Source organism: Monodelphis domestica, chromosome 2, assembly GCF_027887165.1.
Source record: "Monodelphis domestica isolate mMonDom1 chromosome 2, mMonDom1.pri, whole genome shotgun sequence".
Lineage (NCBI taxonomy): Eukaryota > Metazoa > Chordata > Mammalia > Didelphimorphia > Didelphidae > Monodelphis > Monodelphis domestica.
The window spans coordinates 531,506,843-531,531,292 of NC_077228.1; the positions used below are offsets into that span (position 1 = coordinate 531,506,843).

At 46.3% G+C, this 24,450-nt stretch overlaps 1 protein-coding gene across 1 annotated transcript in view; it reads right to left on the reverse strand.

Moving 5' to 3' along the window:
- PSMD1 (proteasome 26S subunit, non-ATPase 1) overlaps nucleotides 1–24,450 on the reverse strand; it is a 99,071-nt gene that overhangs the window by 59,064 nt on the left and 15,557 nt on the right. The window contains exons 7-16 of the mRNA XM_056819955.1: nucleotides 22,791–23,017; nucleotides 21,316–21,376; nucleotides 18,660–18,788; nucleotides 16,663–16,751; nucleotides 15,972–16,050; nucleotides 13,008–13,181; nucleotides 12,207–12,318; nucleotides 10,979–11,175; nucleotides 7,963–8,058; nucleotides 7,509–7,573 (exon numbers count right to left, since the gene is read on the reverse strand). Of these exons, the coding sequence (XP_056675933.1) occupies nucleotides 7,509–7,573; nucleotides 7,963–8,058; nucleotides 10,979–11,175; nucleotides 12,207–12,318; nucleotides 13,008–13,181; nucleotides 15,972–16,050; nucleotides 16,663–16,751; nucleotides 18,660–18,788; nucleotides 21,316–21,376; nucleotides 22,791–23,017 (1,229 nt within the window). The remainder of the gene's footprint in view (nucleotides 1–7,508; nucleotides 7,574–7,962; nucleotides 8,059–10,978; nucleotides 11,176–12,206; nucleotides 12,319–13,007; nucleotides 13,182–15,971; nucleotides 16,051–16,662; nucleotides 16,752–18,659; nucleotides 18,789–21,315; nucleotides 21,377–22,790; nucleotides 23,018–24,450) is intronic.

Genomic DNA, 24,450 nt, shown 5'->3' on the forward strand with positions numbered 1-24,450 from the left:
TACTTCTTACTAATTCCCAATTACAATAACTGTTCCAATACTTCTCTCCTCATTCCCTTACAGAAAAAAGCTGACCTCCTCTGAGATCAAAACTGCCTAGACCTAAGATCCTTCAGTTCTTCTCTCATTATCAAAGAACTTTCTGTCCATGCTCAGCTCCTGCCTCAGAGAAAAGAGTAACCATCCTCCTGGTCAATGCTAACCCCTCCATTTGATCCATCCTATGTCTGTCTTATTCCATCCATCAACCACTTCTCTCTTTTGCATCTTCAGTCTCTCCCTTCTGATTCCTCCTGTTCTGCCTGCAAACATAGGCCTCTCCGCAGTTAAGAATGCCTTCCCCTGATTCTGCTCCCTTCTCCTTCCCATGAGTTCCTAGCCCAACTCGCTTCTCTCGTTCACTACCAGACTTCTAAAAAGAGCCATCTTCATTCATTGCTTTTACTTCATCACCTCCTCCACCCCTGAATTCCTTGCAACTGGCCTTTCATTGCCCATACCTCACCATTATTTGCTGTGTCAGGATCACCAATGACCTACAAAATGGCCAAAGTCAATGTCCTTTTCTCTCCCATCATCCTTGGCCTCTTGACAGTATATGGCACAGTAGCCAATTCCTCCCTTCTTTGGGACATTCTTTCCTCTTTTTTTGGCCTTCTTGTCTCTTTGACTAGATTCCCTCTTCCTTCTCTTGTTCTTAACAGTCATTGTCCCAGATTCTGTCTTTGTCTGTCCGTCCATCCGTCTATGCATATCTTATTTATGTCAGTTTCAACTACAAACCATGTGACTGATTCCCAAAGCTGCATGTCCTATGCATCTATTGACATCAAGACCTGTTTGTGCCTCTACAACCAAATTTAATCTCTATTCTGCTTTATAATATAGAGTAACATTGGAGATCATTTGAACTGGCATCTAGGGAATGAGCCTGGGCTATTAGAAGGGCAAACAACACGGACAACAAAAAAATTGCTAAGCATAATAATGAAGGTGAGGGACAGGGAAAATGTTAGTAATAACTAAACATTTACATAGCACATGCCATACAAAGTACATTATACTAAGTGCTTTACAATGATCGTCTTATTGGAGCTTCATGACAACCCCAGGAGATGCAATTATTATCCCCATTTTATAGAGGAGGAAACTGCGGCAAACAGAAGCAAGTGATAAGCGTCACAGAGAATGGATTTGAATTCAGGCCTCCCTGATTCCAAAGCCCAATGCTATCCTTGCTGTGTCATAAGTTAGCTAAAATAATTTCCAATGTGGAGTTAATTCTTGACACAAAGACTGAAAACAAATTAGAAACTGCCTAGTTCTACTCTCAATGCTCACTGTTAACATTCCATCTTTTGTCCTAATTGATGATCCTTACTCTTCCTTCTCTTGGCTCAATTCCACCCAGGCCTCAGTTCTTAGTGGCTAAGAATACATTCTGTTGTGTCTGTAGGGACCATCCTGTGCCATTGTCTAGTTTCTTTAGTTGCTTCTCCCAGTATTCCCTGGAGGTCACCCAATAATGGTACATTTGGGATATACTTCCTCTTGAGCTTTGCAGTGTCGGACTATAGGATCATTCTACCCTTCGGTTGTTCTTTCCAACCACCAACCACTTGGTGTTTGACACTAAGCCCAAGGTCTCCTCCTTTACTATATTTCAAAATAGCGGTCCCTTTCTCCCCAGATTTCCTAATAATAATAATAATAGTCCTAATCCAAACATATATCCCAGGCCCTCCTACTTATCATTCACAAGCAGAGTAAGTGCTTCCCTCACTCTTATTTCAGAGAGAAAACTTTAAACAAATCAAAAATTTATTAGCTCCTCTGTTCTTAGTGAAATGAGACTTTCAGCAGAAATATAGCTTGTGGGAATCCTCCATCACTAAAATCACTCACTTTTGAGCTCTAATTATATGAGCCAGGCTCCTTCCACATCCTGTGTCTGCAGGAGGAGCCCCTGCCCCTGTGATCTTTCTTTTTCCCTTTCCTCCTCCCAGTGATGTTCTCCTAAAAACGATTCGTTCTCCTCCCATTTTCTCTTCACTTTCTGTGACATGTTAGAAGCTATTTTTACTGTTTTCCCTAGGCCTTTGTGGTTTTTCTCGAAGTTGGGTTTAAAGCCCTATTGATGAAGCCAATAAAGCTCCTGTCATTCTACTTTCTCTCCATTTCTTAGCAGAAAAAAAGACCTAGTTCCCCCCAAATTCGGTTATTTTGGTCTAGAAGACAAATCTCTGACGACACCATTTTGTTACCAACCTACTCAGTTACCTAGTGCACTTCTTCCAAAATCACATGCCCTTCATCTGGAAAATACGAAACCATGTGTTGGTTCCCCTAAGGCCCTTGAGTTTCCTATCCAGGACTCAAGTCACCAGAGATCCAACCATTCCCATGTGACTCAATTAGGATTCCCCCCTACCAAAGGACCCCCCCAAAGCAACCCAGTTATTATATCAAAGCAGATTTTTTTTTTGCATCTATTCAGAATGAAAGGAAAACCTTCAAATAAGCTTGAACTTCTAGATTTTGTCAAAGATTGTTAAGAAATGGCTAGAGAGGGGGCAGCTAAGTGGCTCAGTGGATTGAGAGCCAGGTCTAGAGACAGGAGATTCTAGGTTCAAATCTGGCCTCAGACACTTCCTAGCTGTGTGTCCCTGGGCAAGTCATAACCCCCACTGTTGAGCCCTTAGTGCTCTTCTGCTTTGAAACGAATACACAGCATTGATTTTAAGATGGAAAGGAAGGGTTTAAAAAAAAACAGAAAGAAAAGAAACAGCCAGATAAGGGCTCAATTGAACTTTTTGACTCTTTGGGAGCTGATGTATCCAAGTACTCTCTTTCCAAAGTTTCTAAAAGTCACCTCTATGCAAAGATGAGAGAATTCCAAAAGTTTCCCAAAACGATTTTTGTTTAGATCAATGAAAAATGGATCATTTTAGCAGAAAAAGAGAGGGAACTGTAGGTTCTTAAAGGCTGTACTGGTGGCCTTCAGGAAAGGTCTATGAGGTTTACCCAAGATAGGAAGATTTTTGGACACAGGCTCGGGTTTGGCCTCAGCTGTTCTACTTAAGTAGAAGCGACCCCCTGGTGAAAGAAAAAACAATGTTTTTTTTAAATCCATGATGACCAGGGAGGGGAGGGAAAGAATATGATTCTTGTAACCAAGGAATAATGTTCTAAACTGACTAATTAAATAAAATTTAAAAAGTTCATGGTGACCAATCAGAAGAACAAACCACAAAAGGAGCCTGAGTCCATGCTGCCCCCTTCTCTTTCCAAAGTGACAGGAGCAGAATGGTTGAGTGCTATAAGAACTGTACAGCTCTTAGACTAGAAATGAATGTCTGTTTTGCGCCTGGGACTCATCGTGCATTCTCTGTCCATTCCCAATGAGCTGACACCCGAGTGGAGAGACCAAACCAAAGTAACCCGGGAGACATCAAGACACTAGAGCTCAAGGACAGAGCAGCTTCCAGGGCCTCGCTTCATGGGAGGCCTGGCAACCTAATGCTGGGGCTCTTCTGCCCACTTCACCCCTGCAGAGCAGGAAGAGCTAAAAGAGCCTAAGACCACATGTCAAAGGAAAGGCCTCCCTCGCCTGAGAAGGTTTTCCCATTGTTCCTAGTGTCCTAGTTACCCAGAACAAAACAACCCCAAACTTCCTCAGTGAAAGCTACCATGGCACCAGAGGCGGACACACCCACCCATTCAGACCGAGTAGGTGGACAATGCACGCTGCCAGGACCGTGCCATATAGCTGGCCTGGCAGCAGCAAGTCCCTCGATTTACAGGCACTGTAAGGAGACCCAGAGGTGGGCCCACCACAGAAGGCAAGATCAGCGCAATAGCATCTGGGAGATGGTACTGGGCTTTCACGGTCTCAAATGGCTCATCACAAGGCCCAAAGCCCATCTGTTTTCTTACACATTTCCCTGGAGAGCCCATATGCCCGGGAATTCCAACACTTCAACCTTAGCAAAGCTGGAAAGCAATAGAAAGGCACACTAGGACGGTGTGCAAGAGGCAACATGGTGACCACATTCCATGGGAAAAGAGTTGGAGGACTTGGGTCCTCTCCAAGAAGCTCATCCAGTACCAAGGGGGTGATGAACCAGGTCTCGGGGACCCCCAGTCCTACCCTCTGTCCATCACATCCCTTAGGCATGTCACAGGTGTTGAAGACACGGCTTATGACCTGCGGAGGCCAACATTGCCAGAGAGGCTATGCTTCCTCCAGAGCTGTGTCCCCTTTACTCACTTCTCCTTGTTTACGGGGGTCATCTGCAGACCGAGGTCAGCGGGAATCTCTTTATTTTAGAAACAAAAGCACGACCCCTCTTGCCCCGTGGCAAGAGTTACACAGGAAGTGCTTGTTAGATGTAATAAATGCTTATTGGTTGACTGAACAGTTATCGAAGGGTCATAATAAGCCAGCTGTCTAAAAGACACCCCGAGCCCCAAAAGAAATTGTAAAAGTGGACGGCAGGCGTGTGACGGAGGCAGGGAAGACAGTGCATGCAGAGATTGCCTTGTGGCACAGCCAGGATCCCCAAGTAGACATCGTGGAAATTTCCCCATGGTGGGAGGGCGAACAATGATCTCTGAAAGGAAAAACATCCTGCAGAAGCCCCTGGGGGAGAAAGAGTCCACAAACGAGGGGAAATCACACTCATGCTGTTCCCTTAGACAGCAAACACAGCCATGGGCAATCCGCCAGCATTGTCTGGCCTGGGGACCCCTTTAAGCAGAGAAGAGGCTACAAAGCAGCTCTAGGGAGACATCTGCTGACTGTAAGGGCGAGTGTGAGTGTGTGTGTGTGTATATAGATGGGAGCAGAGGGAGAGAGAGGGAAAAGGGAGAAAGGAGAGAAAGGAGAGAGAGGTAAACTCCAGCAAGTGAGTTGGGGTACCTCTCAGTCTGCCAGGGTCAAAATAAGCAGCAGGGAGAAAACAGAGCCTTGGCATTTTCCTAAGGGACCTGGTGCTAACATAGCCCACTGACTTGGAATTTGTAACAAAATTAGATATAACCGTTGGGAATTCCATTTCTTTCAAGAATGAGCCAGAATCATCCCCCAAAGTTCTACCAGCTCCGCAGCAGCAGGTAGCCTCGCGGACCCCAAGAATCTGGGGACAAGGACTGGGGGAGGCGCACGGTGTCACTTTCCCATGTATTCACTGATGTTCACCGAAGTTGCCTCAAGTCATTAAGGCAAAGCAGCATATTTAATAGAGAGGCCACTGGAGATGAGATTTTAGAAAAACCGTCATCAAAACTGGCTAAAATATCCAGTTTGAGGCCTAGAATTGGGCAGGTGGCCTTCTAAGGAAGACTCCCCTCTCCTCCATTCCTATTCCCTACCCGCTCCAAGGCCTTTGTCCTCTTGCCCAGGGCTGGCTGGACCGTTCCTCCTGGTATTCGCTAACAGAGCTGTCTGTCTGTCTAGGCAGGGACCGTATGTGAAACTGCCCAGGGCCAGGCCACCAGGTATCTGTTCACGCAAGCAATGGAACTGGCCGGAGCCTTTTGCAAAGCCAAAGAAGATGACAAGAGATCTCCCTCCAGTGTCGAGAAGGGGACTGGGCGTCTTAGCTGGGTGCAGTCCACGCACAGCTCTATTCACTCAGTTTACCAGTCCAAACTTCAGACAGATTTGCTTCTGCTGACTTCACGTGGAAGGAAATGTCTCCCCCCACTGCCCAACTTTAGAAAAGTGACTTGAAATCAGACCTAACAACATCCAAGGGCACAGTGGACAGCCAGTGTGGACCATGGCTGTGCTCAGTCACATTATCTTTGGCCCTCAGAGACCATTCCTCTCGGGCAAACTTCCTGCCTTCCCAGGCAGCGGCTGAGCTGTCAAGAGCCCTGTCTCAAGAAGAGCTAGCTGGGGCATGATGGGCAGGCCTCCCAGCCTCTCTGTGCCTTGTAACCTGTAAAAGCTGACAGCTAAGAAAAAAACATGGAGTAAAGTGTGGTGCGCCACGGAGTGAGCTCTGATTCTTGGTCCATGAGGCCCAGATTTCCTTATAAAGGGTCACGAACAAAACACAAAATCCTTCTGCTTTATCTTCAATATCACTCCATGCAAGGGCAGCTAGGAGGCTCAGTGGATAGGAGCTGGGCCTGCAGATAGGAGGTGCTGGGTTCAAATTTGGCCTCAGATACTTCCTAGCTGTGTCCCCATGGAAAAGTCATTTAAGCCTAATTGCCCAGCCTATACCACTCTTCTGCCTTGGAACCTATACTTACTATCAATTCTAAGAGAGAAGGTAAAGGTTTAAATATAGACACATGTCTTCATGCAGGTCACTGGGCTGGGCCCCAGCAGAGAGAAAAAGAGGAAAGACAGCCTCCTCAGCCTCTGTGAGTCAACAATCCAGGGGAGATCCACATTTCTGAGACAAAGGAGTTAGTATGGAGGGCTCGAAGGTGCTTTCAGATGGAGAGTACTCAATGCAGGCTTAGTGACCCTATTTGAGGCAGCTAGTGGTACCATGGATAGAGCACCAGGCCTCCAGTCAAGACTTGAGTTCAAATCCTACCTCAGACACTTACAAGCCATATGATCCTGGGTAAGTCATGTACCTCTGCCTGCCTCAGTTTCCTCATCTCTAAAATGGGAATAATAACAGCATCTATCTCCCAGGGTTGTTGTCAGTATCCAATAAGAAAATAATTGTTTAGCACTTGGCACAGTGCCTGGCACATAGTAAGCATGTTTAGCTTACTTGAGAGTGAATTAGCTAGACTACTGGGTTTATACCCCAAAGAGATAATAAGGAAAAAGACCTGTACAAGAATATTCATAGCTGTGCTCTTTGTGGTGGCCAAAAATTGGAAAATGAGGGGATGCCCCTCAACTGGAGAATGGCTGAACAAATTGTGGTGTCTGTTGGTGATGGAATCCTATTGTGCTTAAAGGAATAATGAAGTGGAGGGATTCCATGTAAACTGGAACAACCTCCAGGAAGTGATGCAGAGTGAGAGGAGCAGAACCAGGAGGAACCTTGTACACAGAGACTGATACACTGTGGTACAAGAGAATATAATGGACTTCTCTACTAGCAGCAATGCAATGACCCAGGACAATTCTGAGGAACTTATGAGAAAGACGCTATCCACATCCAGAGAAAGAACTGTGGGAGCGGAAACACAGAAGAAAAACAACTGGTTGATCACATGGGTTGATGGGGACATGATTGGGGACGAAGACTCTAAACAATCACCCTAGTGCACACATCAACAACATGGAAATAGGTTTTGATCAAGGACACATGTAAAACCCAGTGGAAATGCACGTTGGCTACGGGAGGGAGTGGGAGGAGGGGAGGGAAAGAACATGATTCTAGTAACCAAGGAAAAATATTCTAAATTGACTAAATAAAAATTTCAAAAAACAAAACAAAAACAAAAAATAAGAGTGAATTAGCTAGAAAGATAAAGCCAAGGCATGTTGAAACAAATCAAGTACTGAGAATTAGGCAGTACCATACCTGAATAGAATGAACCCAAGGGATTCTACCGCAGCCCTTCTGACATCATCATTGACATCACTGACCTGGGAAGGAAAAGGAAAAGGATTTGACTAAAACTGTAACATTTGCATCCTCTGGTCAGGTTGGAGATGATGAGAAGAGCCATGTCACCAAAATGAATCGCTACTAATTAGCACTTTGGGAATGTAACAGGATATGGCCGTTTCTTCTTTAATAGCAATTCCCAACACAGGAAAAGACTTTTGACTCTGACCACACATTAGTCTGTACCCCGACCCCCCAAGTTCTAGACTTGCCAAATAACTTAGAACTCGACTTTTAGAATGTGATTCTCAGGAACCGGGGACTAGCTGTACCACCCCTTCTGGCCTAAACAAACTCTCCTCATCCCAGGGCATCGAGTTGAGGCAGTGCCCAGCCTCCCTTGCTCCTCCCAGCACACAGTACTTACTGCCACGTGCAGCAGGCGCCGAATGGCCCGGTTGTTCCCTGAACCACAGTAAGCCATGGCGACAGTGTACATTCCAGATCGACGGAGGATCGGGTCCTGAGGAGGGGACAAGTCAACATTTACCCACACTTAGACAGTCAGACTGGTGCATGGACAATGAAAACAGATGCCAAGACCCACAAATCTACAGAGGGCTGATGGTGGAGGTGAGGCACCTTCTAGAGGGATTGGAAGGCATCAAATTCATGTTAGAGACCATGCAAGTGAGGAAGTAAAGAACCTGGCAAAGGAAGCTGGGCCTGGAGGCAGGAAGGCCTGAGTTCAAGTCTGCCCCATGACATTTACTAGCTGTATGACTCTGGGCGCCCCACTCCCCTTGTTTCCTCAATCATAAAATGAGGATGAGAACTGCTCTAGGCTCTTGGGTTGGCTGGGCCCATCAAATAAGCTCTCTGTAATGTACCTAGAACAGTGGTGGTCATAGCAGAAGCTTAATAAACACTCATTTCATTTTCTTTTAACTTCCTTTCCCATCTTCCACTCCTAAGACCTGTGCAAAGTTCACCTCACACTTTTACACATAATGACTGGCTCCAAAACCATTCCTCGTCATTTGACAAAAACCCCTAGAAGACACCGTGGGATGAAGAGACACTCACTGGATGTTCCTAAACAAATGGGGCCTATCAGGTAAAAGTACCTTCATGGAGTGAATCAAATGCCCCTTGTGAAAGGAAATCATTTATTCTCTTTGCCTAGTTGGTGTTAACACTAACCTTGACTCAATGCAAGCTTGAACTAGGTGGAAGAGCTCGCAAGCCACTTAGTGAATTCACACCTAGTGCTAGGTGAGAAGCCAGCAAGACTCTTGGAGAGCTCTACCCTTTTTTCTAACTCAAACAGGCAGAAGCCTTTGAATTCTTTTAAGAGTTCACACCCTCCAGAAGGTGCAAACTAGTTCCCACAAACACTGCTCCCTGGGCAGTGCCAGACAATTTGGAAGCTGTGTTTGGCCCCTGTGAAGAGGGGAGGAGACAAGAAGCCACTATAAAAGGCCCTGAATTTCTGAGGCTAGGGAGAGTGGACTCCAAGAAGAGAGTCACTCCAAGAAGGAAGTCAGCTCGGGGAGTCATTTTCAGCTCAAGTCATTGTCTTGACCGGTTTCTTTTAAGGGGAACTTAGATGAGTGGATAGCTGGTTTTCCTTTCCTGTCTTCTGGAGATAGTTTAATTCTGGTTGAAGGTTAACAAGTACTGGCTGAGCCAAGTACTGGACCAATATTTAGTTAGATAGGTTAATATCTTCTCTACCCTTTTGTATTCCGCTGCTTTTACTCTTTCCACCTCTTTTGTAAAGAAAAGATTTATAATTTCCATATATTTAGCCAAACCATTAATTTCAACACTTACATCCTGAGGCCTACTTAGCCCCCATCATTCCATCAAACGCAAATATCCTTTGCTAAAATTTAGGTGGAGTCCTGAATTGGGGCCTAATTTGGGCCAACCATGGCAGAAAACAACTGGGGATTATATTAAGCATAATTTTCCCTGGCAATGACACATCAAGGCATATAACAAGTTCGTGTGTGTGTGTGTGTGTGTGAGAGTGAGAATAGCTAGACAATGCTCTATTTAGGCAAATGAATTCTAGCAACACTTTTGAAATGGCAAAGCTAGGGAAGTGGATGCCCAATGCCTGAAAAATGGATAAATAATTGTATGACTACCATGATCTTTCTCTTTCTTGGTCCATACCTATGCCTGCATGGGTGGAGGGTCCCGCTGCTAAGAAAACTCCTGGTACTCAGGCAGCAATTTGCACTTAATGTATCAGTGAGTTGCCTGAGCCAAAGATTATGTGAGCTCCTAGGGTCACCTTGCCCAGGACCCGTCAGAGGCAGGTTTTCCCAATGATATGGCCAAGTCTCTGTCTGCCAAGGGATGCTGCTGCCTCTCATAGGGAACTTTTGCACTGTTTGTAAATGACCCATTTGAAGAATTCAGAGAAATGTGGGCAGGCTTATATGAACCAATGTCAAAAGAAGCAAGCAGACCCAGGAGGTCAGGTACTACAATGACCATAATAAGGTTAAGGAAAACAGCAAGGAGAGGCTTCCAAATCTTGGGTGAGACAATGAATGACCAACTAGGACTTTCTGATGAAGTACTAAGGAAGAGATGCTGGTCCAGGGTGAGTCAGGAGTGGGCCTGCTGCCACGTTGGTGAATTTGTCTTGGAGGTACTTGTGACGAGAGTACATGTGAGTGTTTGTGCGTGCACAGGGAGAGGAAGACCTCACTAAAAAGTGACAGTGACATAAAGGCAACAAGAGTGTTCATGAATCACTAAGATCTTTTGATTTTTAAAAACAAGAGAATGGATTTCTTTTTGCTCAAAAAAGAAATCAGTGAAGACATGAGTTCTTCATTGACCCCCAAAGTTGACTTCATTCCCTTCTTCTCAGAGGTGAAGGATGAGAGATTTGACCAAGTCAATGGTCAGTTTTTTGGAATTGCTTTTGTCTCTATTGTATTCTTTGCTTTAAGGAATGGGTTTCTGGGAAGGGAAAAAGGAGCATACGAAATATAGGTGATGTAAAAAATAGCAAAAAAAATTAGAATTTTATTTTTCAAAAGGTACACGCCTCCTCCTCCCCTAGACCAACCTGTGAACTCCCCAGAAAACTGAGCTTATACACCACTGGTCCTCTCTTCTCCTCTACCTAATTACAGAGGAGCTGTGCCAACGTGCACCATTATAAAAGAGAAATTTTTGGAGGGAAAGAAAGGGGATGGGGATGAGCACTTATTAAGCACTGACTATGTACCACACTGTGTTAAGACCTTTACAAGCATGGCCTCATTTGACAGGGCCTGATTAGAAGGGAAGATAAGTGCACCACTAAATGGAGAAGAAGCTGAGGGGCAAAAGGGGAAGAGGAGATAGTAAAAGCCTGTGAGCGACGATTACTCTGATAGTTCATGGAGCCCAATGGTTCCCAGAGATGCGCTCACCTTATCGCGGCACAGAGATTCAATGAGGGCGTCAGCTTCCTCCATCCTCCCGTACATTACCAGAGCAATGCCAACAGCAAGGCCCCGTAATATCTTCTCATGCTGGGTCTCCTGGGCATAACCAACCATGTCCTCGATGGCCTGGGCATTTTTAGAACCCAGCATGACCAGGCCCAGGGCAAGGCCAGCTGCTTCTCCTGGATGTTGAGAAGCAATCTGTTAAGAGCTTGTATTTAAGAGCTAATATTCTCTAAGCAAAGTCAACCAAGGATCATGTGCAAGTTGAGCTGAAAGGTATGAGGAAGGAAGCAGGACAGACTACTGTGCCTAGGACTCTTTTCAAACATGCTGCAGCAAAGAAAAGGACCGGGCCCCCTGCCTCCAGGAAATGGCCCTTTCTGTCTGACAAGCTCCCTTTTGCATTCTGAATCTTATCCTAAGTTTTGGGACCTTCCAAATTCCACATGGTTTTCGGGGTGGGGAGATTTAATTATTCTCCAGATTCTCTCATCATGGCTCGGTGATCAGAGTCAAGCCATAGGGAAAGCGTTCAAGCGACAACTTGACAGGGAAACCCAGCCTGTTCCTATCCCACCCCATCTCATCCATTCCTATTCCCAGTCATCTGGCCAACAGGCACACAGGACCGTGCTGGTTCAGACAGACCCAAATTAACCTGGAGGAGTGACCCCCTCGCTCTGCCAATACAAATGGAATAGGGAAAGGCAATTTCCAATCTTGATTTCGAAGATATTTACATTAAGAGTTATGTCTTAATCTGTCAAAGTTCACAGAGAAGCAATCTAGCTGAGAGGATAAAAAAACTGGTCCCGACATCGAGATGTGGGTTCAGGTCCTGCTTCAGCCATATCTAGAGGGGTGACTGAGGAGAAGTCACTTAATCAGACCCTCCATGACCAACAGGCAGGTAAGCTGCCAAAGATAAGCTGGGAGCCCGAGCTCTCTCCACTGACAGGTCTGATTTAAAACAGAAAAGGTTGTTGGCTTCAGAGCAGGGTTTGTGTGTGGGCCATAGGACTGCTCAATGGGCAGCAACAGGCTGGGAGGAACTAGGGGCCCCTTCTCGGAATCCTAGTCTAGACACAAGATTACACAAAGACCAATTCTGTTGAACTAAGTGATCAGAATAATAAATACCCCAAGTCTAAGGAGCCCTTGAAATCTATGTGGATTCCCCCGCTGCACGCTTTTGAGAAAAGTGCATCACCTGTCACAGCATCATCCTGGTACAGGTTTGTTTTCAGCAGATCATAGACATCCTGTCGGGCCGTGCCCATTGCAGCCAACCCAAGGCCCAAGCTGCCGCCGTGCCGGACAATCTAGGGAGAGAAAAGGCTCTCTTTACACTGGGCCCTCCTCATCCAACCTTGGGAATACTTTCTTTAAAAGAAACACAAACAACCCATACTATGAGACAGACAGAGAAATAGCCTGAAGGATGTTAGCCTTGCAGAGTCTAACAGGCACAGGCAGCTTCCCTTCTTGCCATGGTCCTTAAGGAAGAGCTAACTGACCACAAAGGCAAAAATGGCAGACCAAGTAACTGGCATAGGAAAACAGACCTGGGCAACTCTCATTGGCACCATGAATGGAATGGTATCTTGGGAGCTGCTTCAGATACATCTTAGTTGTGTGACCCTGGGCAAGTCACTTCACTACTATCTGCCTCCGTTTCCTTGTGTTTGAAGTGGAGACATCAGTGATTTGTCTGGGGTCAAAAAGCCAGGCTGTGGCAGAGGCAGGATTTGCCCCCCAGGTCCTCCTGGCTTCAAGGCTGGTGTTCTAGCCAATCAATGGGTAAGAACGGACCTAGGCACATATAGATGTATGTCCCGACACCCCAATTCATGTCTGTGTATGTTTTTAAGTGATCCAGTGCCTTGTTTTCAAGGTAAAAGGAATGAGAAATGAACTCTGGGGTTTTATAGGAAAGAAAAAATCAGCCAGGATCACTGTTGCCAGGACCGTCCTGAAGCCTTCCTCACCCCCCTGAATTGCAGGTGCTTACGTCATTGCTGGCGTTCTTGAGCTGGTTAAGCAGGTAATCGATGATGTCACCGCCGTGATTGGCATGAATGAGACCCAACGCATAGAGACCGCCACCCTCCTGGTAGGCCGAGCCGGGAGAGGTGTCCTTGGGGAGGTAGGTTGCCATTAACTGTAGCGCTTCCTTCTCATGACCCTGTAAATGGAACACCAAAAGCACTAAGGAGAGGTCTCTCGCTTTAGGGTGCTCCTCCTCCTGCGGCTGTCTGGCAAAAGGATCTCCTTCCAGAAAAGACAGCCCTTCCCTTAATTTAGCAAGCCCTTATTGAGCGCCATGTGCTGTGTGGAAGCCGACTGGACAGTTCTCAAGGCAACAGGAAGCCAGGAAGGAGCTCCTCCACGCCCCGAGAGAACCAGAAAGCGGATGGCGCTACGCTACATCCTTTGATTTGGGGCTGTGGGGGGAGGAAAGGAGGACCTCTGACCTCCCTGGCCTGGGGTTCTCCCTGTGCCCACGCAGCTCCCTTCTCAGTTGCCCAGGGCAGCAGGAAGCTAAGTCATTGCTCAGCCGCACAGCTGGGATTCTTCAGAGGCCAAAGGCCAGCTGTTCCCAGCACTGAGGCTCGGGCCCATCCACGGTGCCTCTCACTTGGATAAACAGAATACAAGTGATGGCTAGTTGAAGTGCCAAAGAGAACAACATCCAGCACGGGACCATTTCACCATCTTGGAGGTCAGAGGAGGAGAGATCAAGAACCGAGTTTCCTTCCTCCTCCTCCCTTTTCTCTACACATAAAGATGGGAGCCAGAAGGTTCCGATGGTGTCTAGAACACCCCAAGAAAGAGGTCACTTCCTCAGACCTTCACGATATGCCAGTGTCCTCATCTCGACCCAGCTTCGGGGGGGGGGGGGGGGGGGGGGGGGAGGACCTCGATTTCCTTGGATGTGTGGAGAACTGTCCCTTCTAGCAGGCCCAATGTTTAATGTAGCACTTGACAAATGAAGGATCAATAAAAAGGATTTGATGTGGCTCGACCCAATGAAAACAATAAGAAAAAGCTGAAAATCCCCGTGAAAGGTGAGAAAGAGCCAAAAGAGAGGAGCTCCTGGAGGGGCCTCTAGGCTCAGAAACTGGAAGACAAACATGTCATTAGCATCAACTGCACACTTCTCAATTCTTGCTACGAGGAAACACAGAAATTAAGCTGTTAAAGATGAATGTTTTCCTGGCCCTGAATTTGAGGGGAATTTTCTACCTGATGACATTGATTAACATTCTCCATGTATGTTTGCTCCCAAGGGGAGAGGCAGAGTAGCATTAAATAGCCATATTGGAGGCCACTAGGTGACTCAGTGAATTGTGAGCCAGGACTAGAGATGGGAGGTCCTGGGTTCAAATGTGACCTCAGACACTTCCTAGCTGAGTGACCCTGGGCAAGTCACTTGACTCCCATTACCTAGCCCTTACTTCTCTTTTGCCTTGGAACCAAGTCACAGTATTGATTCTAAGACAGAAGGTGAGGGTTTAAAACTCCCATTGTGAAATATTTTTCTAGGAAGTTAAGATACTCTAAGTGAGGCCCCCTGCTTTCTGCTGCCCTAACTTCCTAGAAGGAGAAAACACATTACGAAGCGGGTGTCATCTCCGAGGCCACACAAAGAGCAGCAGCAGCAGCAGCCCTTGATCCTTCCTCCCCACTAGGCTCAGATCACCGTCCCCTGCTTAGAGACCAGGGTCCCCGGCTCGCCTTAGCCGGCTTCCTGCTATCTGATCCCCTTCACCCACTAAAACATCAACCCCCAAAATACCGCCAGAGTGAGCGTATGGAAAGGGCTTTGGCAACCTTAGTAGAGCTTCAGACCATCCACTGCTGCCACTCCCGCAACCATCCCTGCCTATGCCTGGAGTGGCCCCTTCTCTTATGCCTCTGCCCGCTGAAATTCTGTCCTTCAAGGCCACCCCCCCACCATGAAGCCTTCCCAGATGCCCAGGGCTAGAAAGGACCCCAAGGAATGCCCTCCTGACACTCAGAGGTGCGTTACTCCCCGTCCCCACTGCAGGGCGAGCTTTGGACCGCTCCCAGGACTCAGGGCAAGGCTGTGGCCTGATCAGGCCCTCACAATGTCTCCTGTGTGCCCCCAGGCCAGAGGACTCCTCCTTTCCTGCTGAGTCTGGTTAGAGGGCACGCATGCACCCAGCGCCCTGAGACTCAGAAGGGACCCAGCAATCCCCCAGAGTCTGGCACAGCGAGAAACCTTCTTGGTCTGGGATTGGTCCCAAGGCAATAGTCGAACTCCCAGACATGGAGGCTGCCGGTGAGAGACCAGGGAGATCGGAGATGCAACAGTGACTTAGGACGACTCGCTGCCCCTCAGGGTGACACTTGGGCGCCTGGATCCCAAGAGGTGGGACATTTACGAGCACAGACAGAAGACGGGGCAAGGCTCGGAGGGCCCTGAATGGCAGCCGCTTTCAAATTCTGGCCCGTTCCCTCAGTCCGTGGTGCGGCACCTCACATAGAGCAGGCATCCAATAGCTGGCTGCGTGAAGAACTTAACACAACGCAGACGACCATGTCTATAACTTGGGAAGATAGAGCAGCTGACACTCATCTTCTGCCATAGAATCGGTACTGATTCCAAGGCAGAAGAGAGGGCGGGGCTAGGCAATGGGGGTTAAGTGACTTGCCCAGGGTCACCGAGCTAGGAAGGGTCTGAGGCCAGATCTGAACCCAGGACTCCCGGGAGTCTCCGGGCCTGACACTAACCAATCAGCCACTGGTAAGCCTGAGCCTTCCCTTTCAGATGACGGATTTGTGGAGAGAATTAAGGGAAGGTCACACACAGGACCGCACCCAACTCCAGGGCCCTTTTCAGGCAGCGGTGGGTAACAAAGTGTGGGGACCATGAGCGCAGTTACGCTTCATGCTCATTCTCCAAGCCCAAAGGCCAGTCGCCGGAGAGTACATCCCAGGCCGCACTCACCTTGTGAATCACTCCCAGACTGGCTGTGGCAGTGAACTTTGCCCAGTTCGTGGCTCTGGCCAGCCATTCCAAATTATCTCTGCAAAACAAGAAGTCAGTCAGGTTGGCCAAAAGGTGGATTTAGAGCAATCAAGGCCGTTAGAAAGCGGCTTTAAACGGCTTGAAGAAGGCTCCCAGGGAAAGCCAAGCCTGAGCAGGGCCACTTTCCTTCCAGGCACTCACTTGATGGCCTGCTGGGTTATCCCCTGCCACCATGAGCAGACATTAATGTTCTCAACTCTGCAAATTCTGCAATCGTGTGTCCTGGGAAGGCGCTAAACAATTCCATTTGTAAACCCACATCTTAGTCTTTAGTACAAAATTTGCTGTCAGGCCTTAATTATTTACTTGACCACAGTTCCTTCTGCTTCCCTCAGAGGCCACAATCATGATCAAAAGAAGGACTACTTTAGTTGGTGCTTCACAGAGGGGCAGGTTTGCACCACACAGAAAATACGACAGGATTCCTCTATAGAGCAAACCCAAACCCCATCAGAACTCAGAGCCCCGAAATGTAAAGCCTGTAATTCAAACGGCTTTGCACACGTCGCCCAATAAGGAGCTTTTATTTGCTTCCTTTGCTGGAGCAAGTCCCACGTAGAAAAACCAGTGTAGCACAATCAGTTTGCACCAGCCTCGAGCACACACTCACCTAAGGAACTGGTCGCTGGTCGTCCCGCAGTGCATGAATGAGTTGGCTATGACTGTGGCTGTGTGACAGACAGAGTTTCGCACCGCGTCCTGGGGAAGCAAAGCCAGAGCTTTAGCGGACAGACAACGAACACAATGGAACAAGGGAAAAGACATTTCTTTGTATAAATTAGCTAGCTGCTTCAAAAACACAAGCATTCCTTTAACATCAGGCTTGAATCTATTCATTGTCATTTGAAATAATTCTCCTTTAATTATAAGTGCTGTAACAGTCTGCAAGCACTATGCTCTCAACCCTGTTAGACAAGAAGGTAGGACATACATCTTCATCACTATTTTACAACGGGGGGAATCAAGGCCCTGAGAGATCGGTTACTTGCCCAGGGTCATCAAGCTGAGACTGGGTCTCAGGTGCTTTGACTGTTCAGACAGCGGATCCCCCGTAACAGAGAGGAAGCAGTCATCAGCCAAAAGCTGACATCTGTAGGCCATAACCTCCCAGGTCCAAACTTAATCAAAAACATAATAAAAAACATGCCCAAAGCACCAAAACAAGAGATGAAATTTCGGTCTCACATGACACTCCAGTCACCCATGACAAAGTCCCTCCCCCTTGATTAAAGCCAGAGGCTGAACTCTCCTTGCAATCATACAATACTTTTTACAATCTCGATTCTAAAGCAGGGTTCTTAGTCTGTGGCTCACAAACTTAAAAAAATCCCCAAACATTCTGCTAACTATATTCCAACCAAAGTGCATTTAGAAACATTATTTGGAGAAAGGGTTCCAAGGCTTCACGAGCCTTTCCAAGGGCTCGACAACACAGGAAAGGCAAAGCCTGGAAGATGCCCAGAAGAAGAAGCTGCACTCATAAGGTGAAAAACCCATCCGCCAAGCTCAAGTAGCTGCTTATCCTACTGTCCACAATGGCGGATTACAACTTGTCAGGATTCACCAGGAAGTAAACAACTTTAAGGTGTCAAAGAGCCACGCAAGGGCCACATGTCAGATATCACAGATCAATGCCAGGTGAAGGAAGGGAACTGAACCATCCCATAAATGCCCAAGTATTTAAACACTCCAACCGAGACTAACACTCAGGACGAATACTCTAGGAGTGCTTGAGGGAGCAAACTCAACTTTCCAAACACAATCTTTGTATTTTTGTTCATCTTGCAAATGAAAAGCCTCCAGCAAATATTAAACAACAAATTATTCCTATGAGCACAAAGTAATGACAATCCCAGAATAAGTGACTGAGAAGCTGCTTTAGGTATCACTGATCTGCAATGAGAAAGGAGGCAAATTAAAAAATGAATTAAATTAAGAGATTCTGTCCATGAAAACAGAGTTCTTTCCAATTATAGAAGGCCTGTTTAAAATGTAGGCTCTCCTGTTCATTACTGATGCAGTCACTAGAAAACAGTGCAGACAACAAAAACTAAATCATAAAAATTAAGAATCATTGCCAATGGGTAATTAGATCACTGGATGTAAAAATAAAGCAGCTTCTGAAACTATAAGATAAATAGGAAAACAATGATATATTTAAACACCAAATTTTTCAAGAAGAAGCCCACATCACAATTGACTTCACTGTGAAGAATGAGAATTTAGACATTTAATAACAATTAAGATTACTTACATTTCTGAATTTTCAGATTAGCCTCCCACTGAAATTTCCCCTCAAATTAGTGCATTTTTCCTATATTTATTATTGGAGATGATAATAATGGAACAAAGCACTTTCTGTAGTTTAGGAGATCACACGTCATTCTCTGTCTCTAGTGATGTCAGTATTTTTTTGTTGATGATCATTAAGTTCAAAATTTCTAAAATGATTTTCCAAAGGATCGAGATGGCTCTGAAGTCTCCATCTCGACTAGTCTAACATTCATTCTTCTGACAGTTACACATCTCTGGGTTCGGGAATGATACACAATGTTTAACAAAGAAAGGCACATAAAAAAGATTCCATGGATCCCAAGGAACTCCTACCTTTGTGTTTTTTAGAATCATGAGGTCTGTGTTATTATTTCGTATTAAAAACTGCAGATGTAACTCAATTGCCATTTCGCCACTTAAAATTTTAATCATTTTTGAGATCTGGTCCTTGGGCTCTGGGTTCTATAAAAATAAGAAAATACATGATCCTCTAGGCAGCCATACCTTCTACTGTCTAGATCTAGTTGGACAAGAAGGCAAAATAATAAATTCATTTTCCTTACCTTTAAACACTTATTTATTTTTAGCATTCTTTTCTTTTTAAATTTTGAGTTCTAAATTCTCTCCTTCCCTCCTCTACTCATTGAGGCAGCAAATATATAATATAATAAAATATAAAATATATAATATAAATATAAGCCCTTATCTCCTATCTTTTAGAATCAAGACTGTATATTAAAGGAATTAGAGAGGTAAGGGCTACACAATGGGGGTCAGTTAGGAAATGTCAAGAGGCTAGACTTAAACCCCAAACCTCCAGGCTCTAGGCCCATCCCCTGAGTCCCCCTGCAAACAAACATGCTTTTTCCTGAACCGCACGCCCACAGCCCCAATCATTTCTTATGGCACAGTAATACTCCACCTCAATCATACACTACAACTTGTTCAACCATCTCCAACTGATGGGCTTCCACTCGAATTCCAACTCTTGGCCACTATAAGAAGAGTCAATATATTTTTTGTACAAATAAGTCTTCTTCCTTTTTCTCTGATCCCTTTGGGGCACCAGTGCTAGTAGTGGTCTTTCTGAGTCGAAGGGTATGCACAATTATAGCCCTTGGGGCCTGGTTCCAAATTGTTTCCAGAATGGCTAGACCAGTTCACTACTCCATCAATAGTCATTCATTAGTGTACCCCCTCCTCCAGCATTTGTCACTTCTGACAGGTGTGAGGTGGCACCTCAGAGTTGTTTTAATTTGCAGTTTTTTCATATGTCTCCAGAGAGCTTTGGGCTCTTCTGAAAATTGTCTGTTCGTAGCCTTTGTTCATCTTCTTCTACCATTTATCAATTGGGCAATAGCTCTTATTTTTCTAAATCTGACTCAGCCTTATACTCAGCATATATTTGAGAAATGAGGCCTTTATCAGAGAAACTTGGCATAAATTTTTTTATATTATTCCATTGTCTATGGTACCTTTGCTTTTTTTAAACCCTCACCTTTCATTTTGGAATCAATACTGGCTATTGGATCCAAGGCAGAAGGGTAGCAATGGCGGTAAAGTGACTTGCCCAGGGTCACACAGCTAGGAAATGTCTGAGGCCAGATTTAAACCTAGGACCTCCCATCTCTAAGCCTGCCACTCAAGCCACTGAGCTACCCAGCTGACCCTGCCTATGGTACCTTTAAACAAAATAGTTTTCCTGATTAGGTCTATTTTTGCTTTTGCTATGTCTGAGATGATTGCTTCCCTGCTTTTTTAAACTTCAGCTGAAGCCTATTCCAGCCTCTTATTCTAATTGTATGGAGTGAAGGAATCTTGATTAACAGATGGGCCTCATTGTTGTTCAGCCTTCGGGACTGCAGCTTGGGTTCTCTTGGCAAAGAACTGATCCTGAAGAAGGGGCTAAAAGGGAAGGAAAAAAAGCCCAGAAAGAGGTTCTAAGGAGGTGGCGGTCAGTGGAGAATGGCTCACAAATGGAGGCAGAGGATATTATGGTGCTAGGAGAAATGATGAGAGACAATTTTGGACAATTCTGGGCAGTATGTACTGATGTAGGGGGAGTACACAGAACATAAATTTGCTTTTCTTAATACGATTTACTTGCTACAAGGAAGGGCATTTTTCTTTTTGTTTGGCCATTTCCAGACTCAATGGAATGCCAGTTATTTCATGAAGCTTCCTCTCTTACTCACCCCCCCCCAGCTCCAAGTAGTCTCACCCTCTCAGCCCTTCCCCATACTGAGAACCATATCACGAGACAATGAACAGTTGTTGGAGATTATCTTAGACCTAATGGAGGAAGAGTCTCAAGATCTCTTACTGGCCATTCCAAGGTTTCCCCACAAACTGATCAGACAATGATCAACTGTTGATCCCCCCCTGAACAACACACATGTCACTGTCCGAGTCATACTCTGTGCTTTATACAAGATATTCCAATGCAAAGCTCTGAGTCTCCATCCCACCCTCAAAGCATCTGCCCTCTTCTTCTGATACCTCCAAAACGTGTCCCTACTCCAGGGGACCAATTACAAAGAGTCAAAAGATGAAATTGCGGAAGGTAGAAAAGTCCCATTTCTGTGAGTTCTGTTGGGAACAAGGGAGGCTCCCGCCAATCCCCTCCGTCCGTCCATCTTTTGCCCCTGAGCTAAAACAATTCTGGCCCGATCAAGCAGCCTTCCCATCGGCTCCCATGGTTACCTGGACTGGAAAGGAAACCCTGAATGACACCAATCATTAGCGTGTGCCAAAAAGTAAAATGGCTCCTTCTCGGGGCAATCGTTCCCAATGTTTTAGTGTCCTCCCAGACTTGTCATTTTCTCAACAGGAATCCCAATCTTGCTGGTATATTCAGGACTGTACCGTATGTGGCTTGTTTTTCAAAAACGTAACCTCACTAAAGGCAACGTTCTTTATTTTTGTCTTTTTAGTTCTTAAGAGATTTACCCAAGGCCCAGATCATTCACAAGCCAACTTATCTACTCACCACTTCTGGGGACTTCCCACCAAATGTGTGGCCTGCCTTTTCTTCTGTTTCCATACTGTCACTGAAATAAAGGACAGGGGCAAGACATCCAGCTGAAAATTGGACACGCAAAGGGCAAAGGAATAACAAGAAAAAAACCCATTTCTGTAAACAGTACTGCCAAATGCACATGACGTCACCCTAAAGAAATAGACTACGTCCTGAGTCACAGAGGAGGATGGAAAGCAAGACTGCTCCATTCAGGCAGAGTTGCTTAGAGAGCTCAAGGAGTTTTTGAACTTCCGGCTAAAAGTGTCTTAAGTCCTAGTTACCAACAGTGGTTCACCTTCACTTTTAAGAGTTTTAAGACACTCTCAACCATCCCACAAGGCAGACTGTTTATTATTATACCCATTTTACAGAGAAGGAGATTAAAGACTGGGGGTATGGCTCCCCCTAGATCAGGGGTCTCCAAACTTTTTACACAGGGGGCCAGTTCACTGTCCCTCACTGTTGGAGGGCCGGACTATTAAAAAAACTATGAACAAATCTGTATCCGGCTGTCTGGGATAGCGGAGGCTGCGGCGCTGGCTGGGATGGGCCTGTCCCACCTCGCACAGCCCATCACTGCCACCACTATACCGGGCAGCCGTATACACAGTGCGGAATCCCCTCCCCCAGATCGCCGCTCACCATGTGCAGCCACAGAATCCTTTGCACAGCACCTTGTTCTTGTTCAATTACTCTCAGAACAAGGTGACATGCAAAGGATGATGTCACCGGAAGTAGTGCTGTATGTGAGCGACGCCGCACTTTGTGGCTCCTCTCACTGACCACCGATGAAAGAGGTGCCCCTTCCGGAAGTGCGGTGGGGCCAGATAAATGGCCGGGGGGGGGAGGGGCTGCATGTGGCCTGCAGGCCGTAGTTTGGGGACCCCTGCCCTAGACAAAGTCACAAGGCCAGTAAATGGCAGTGCCAGGAATAGAAACCAAACTTTTTGAGTCAACACTCATAAATTTAACCAATGGCAGAAAAGAAAAAGGGATTAGAACTAACAGCTTGTAAAAGGACTGGAGAGATGAAAAATTGAAAATGTAAAAGGTGGTAAAAGCAGGTCTTTCCCAAACGTGCTTTTCACTCATGACCATTACACAGGTCAGCCCTTCCTCACACAGCTGACTTCTGCCAGGCTGCCTCCCCAACGGTGAGGAGGGAAGGCCAGTTCCTCGCCTGTAATGTCCGGGGCACGGCCTCGGTAATCACGAAGTCCCCTTCCCTGCCGCAGAGCCAGAATTCTCAAGGTGCGCCACAGCTCACGCTTACTGTCCAATCTCACCCTTCCCCTGCCAGGCTCCCCCTCCCAGAACCGCCCTCTCCCCCTGCGTTCTAAGGTGACGCCTGGACCCAACCCTGGACGCCTCAACGAGACCACGCAGCACACGGGAGTGGCTTCCTATCTGTGCCTTTGGCATAGAGGTTCTGTAGGAGTTCCCACCTTTCCTTCTCGGGCCCGGGAACGGTCCCCGTGTTGGTTGAGCCGGGCACAGAAGCAATGGGGGTGCCAACAGTACGGAGGTTCTGAATCACTGAAGACAGGAACTGCTGGCTGGCGCTCTCGTACAGGTCAAAACAGATCTGATAGGCCATGAGGAGATTGTCCTCTTTAACCAGCTTCTCCAAGATGTCACTCACAGCCTGAGGGTCATCTAAGAAAATCAAGCACTAAAAAGGCCAAAGAAAAGAAATAAGAAATGCTGAGCCAGTAAATGGAAGATCAAGTCACGAGGCAGCAGCCACGCCAACAAATCTACCCTCAGGAAAGCAGGGCCCTTCCTTTGGCCATCAGGGTACATGCAGTAGAGCCCAAAAAGCTAGGTTTTCTTAAGCTTCTGGAGAACGGAAGTCTTTTTTCCGTCTTAATAAAGGGTTGATAGGCTGGAGCCATTAAAAAGTAGTCTCCAAGCCAAGAAAACAGGGCTCAGAGACCCTCTGTGAGCCATCCCAGCTCTGGGGACCTGGCAAAGCCATTTACCCTCTCAATGATAGTCTCTAGGCCCTGATAGTAAAGAGGAGCCAACCTGTCCTGCTCCAGAGTTTCCTCACTCAAATAGCAGTTCTCTAGACCAAGGAAATCCCAGGCGCAGATCCTATTCTTCCCTTCCTACCATGACAGATAATGAAACAACCCAAGATTTGACAATGTCTAAAGGCCCTCAAAAACTGTAACTTTTGTAAAAAGTTTTGTAAAAAAAAAAAAAAAGCCTCTCATTTATATTAGCTTAAGAATTCCCTCCCCCCTTTTTTATTATAAAAACTCGTACCTTACGTCTTGGAGTCAATACTGTACATTGGTTCCAAGGCAAAAGAGAGGTAAAGGCTAGGCAATAGGGGTCAAGTGACTTGTCCAGGGTCACCTGGCTGGGAAGTGTCTGAGGCCACATTTGAATCCAGGATCTCCCATCTCTAGGCCTGACTCTCAATTCACTGAGCTACCCAGCTGCCCCCATTGAGGATCCCTTTAGTCTGATACCTCACAACCATGTAAGAATATAGTCCCAGGCAAAAGTCTGTGCATGGAACCAGATTAATAACGTGGTCCCTGGGCAGTATAAGTGGGTGTTATCTTAAGCATGTTATGATGTTAATCCTAAGTGTGTGAATCTGTTTTAAATTGTATTTTCTATCTAACTAGTTCCTGTGACAGGCTCCAGAGACCAAAGGTCATCCAAAGGCACAAAGGCCAGAATGGTCTGGGAGGCCAAAAAGGTTTCCAATAGCATCGTGGAGGTTGGGGATTTCTCAGCAATGGGCGTGGGGATGTAAGTTAAGTCCACCCTCCACACTGGTTTTGCCCTTAAAAATCTGTCAGAGTTGATGATGGGGGATCTCGGATTCAACTGAGGCATCTGTAGCCTGAACTTGTCCGCCTGGGCTCAGAGTACTTTGCCCAGCCTTTGGCTTTGGCTTTGAAGAGCCCGCTCTAAGGATGGAGAACCTTCAGAGACAGGGGAAGCAAACAGAAAGCCCTTTACCAAGGAGTCAAATTAGACCCCCTTCGGGACAGCTGCCCGTCCATGGCCATCCCTTACTGTCCACTCTGGCACCAATCGCACCTAAATCACTCCATTTTTCCTAAAGATTTCTGAGGTTGCTCA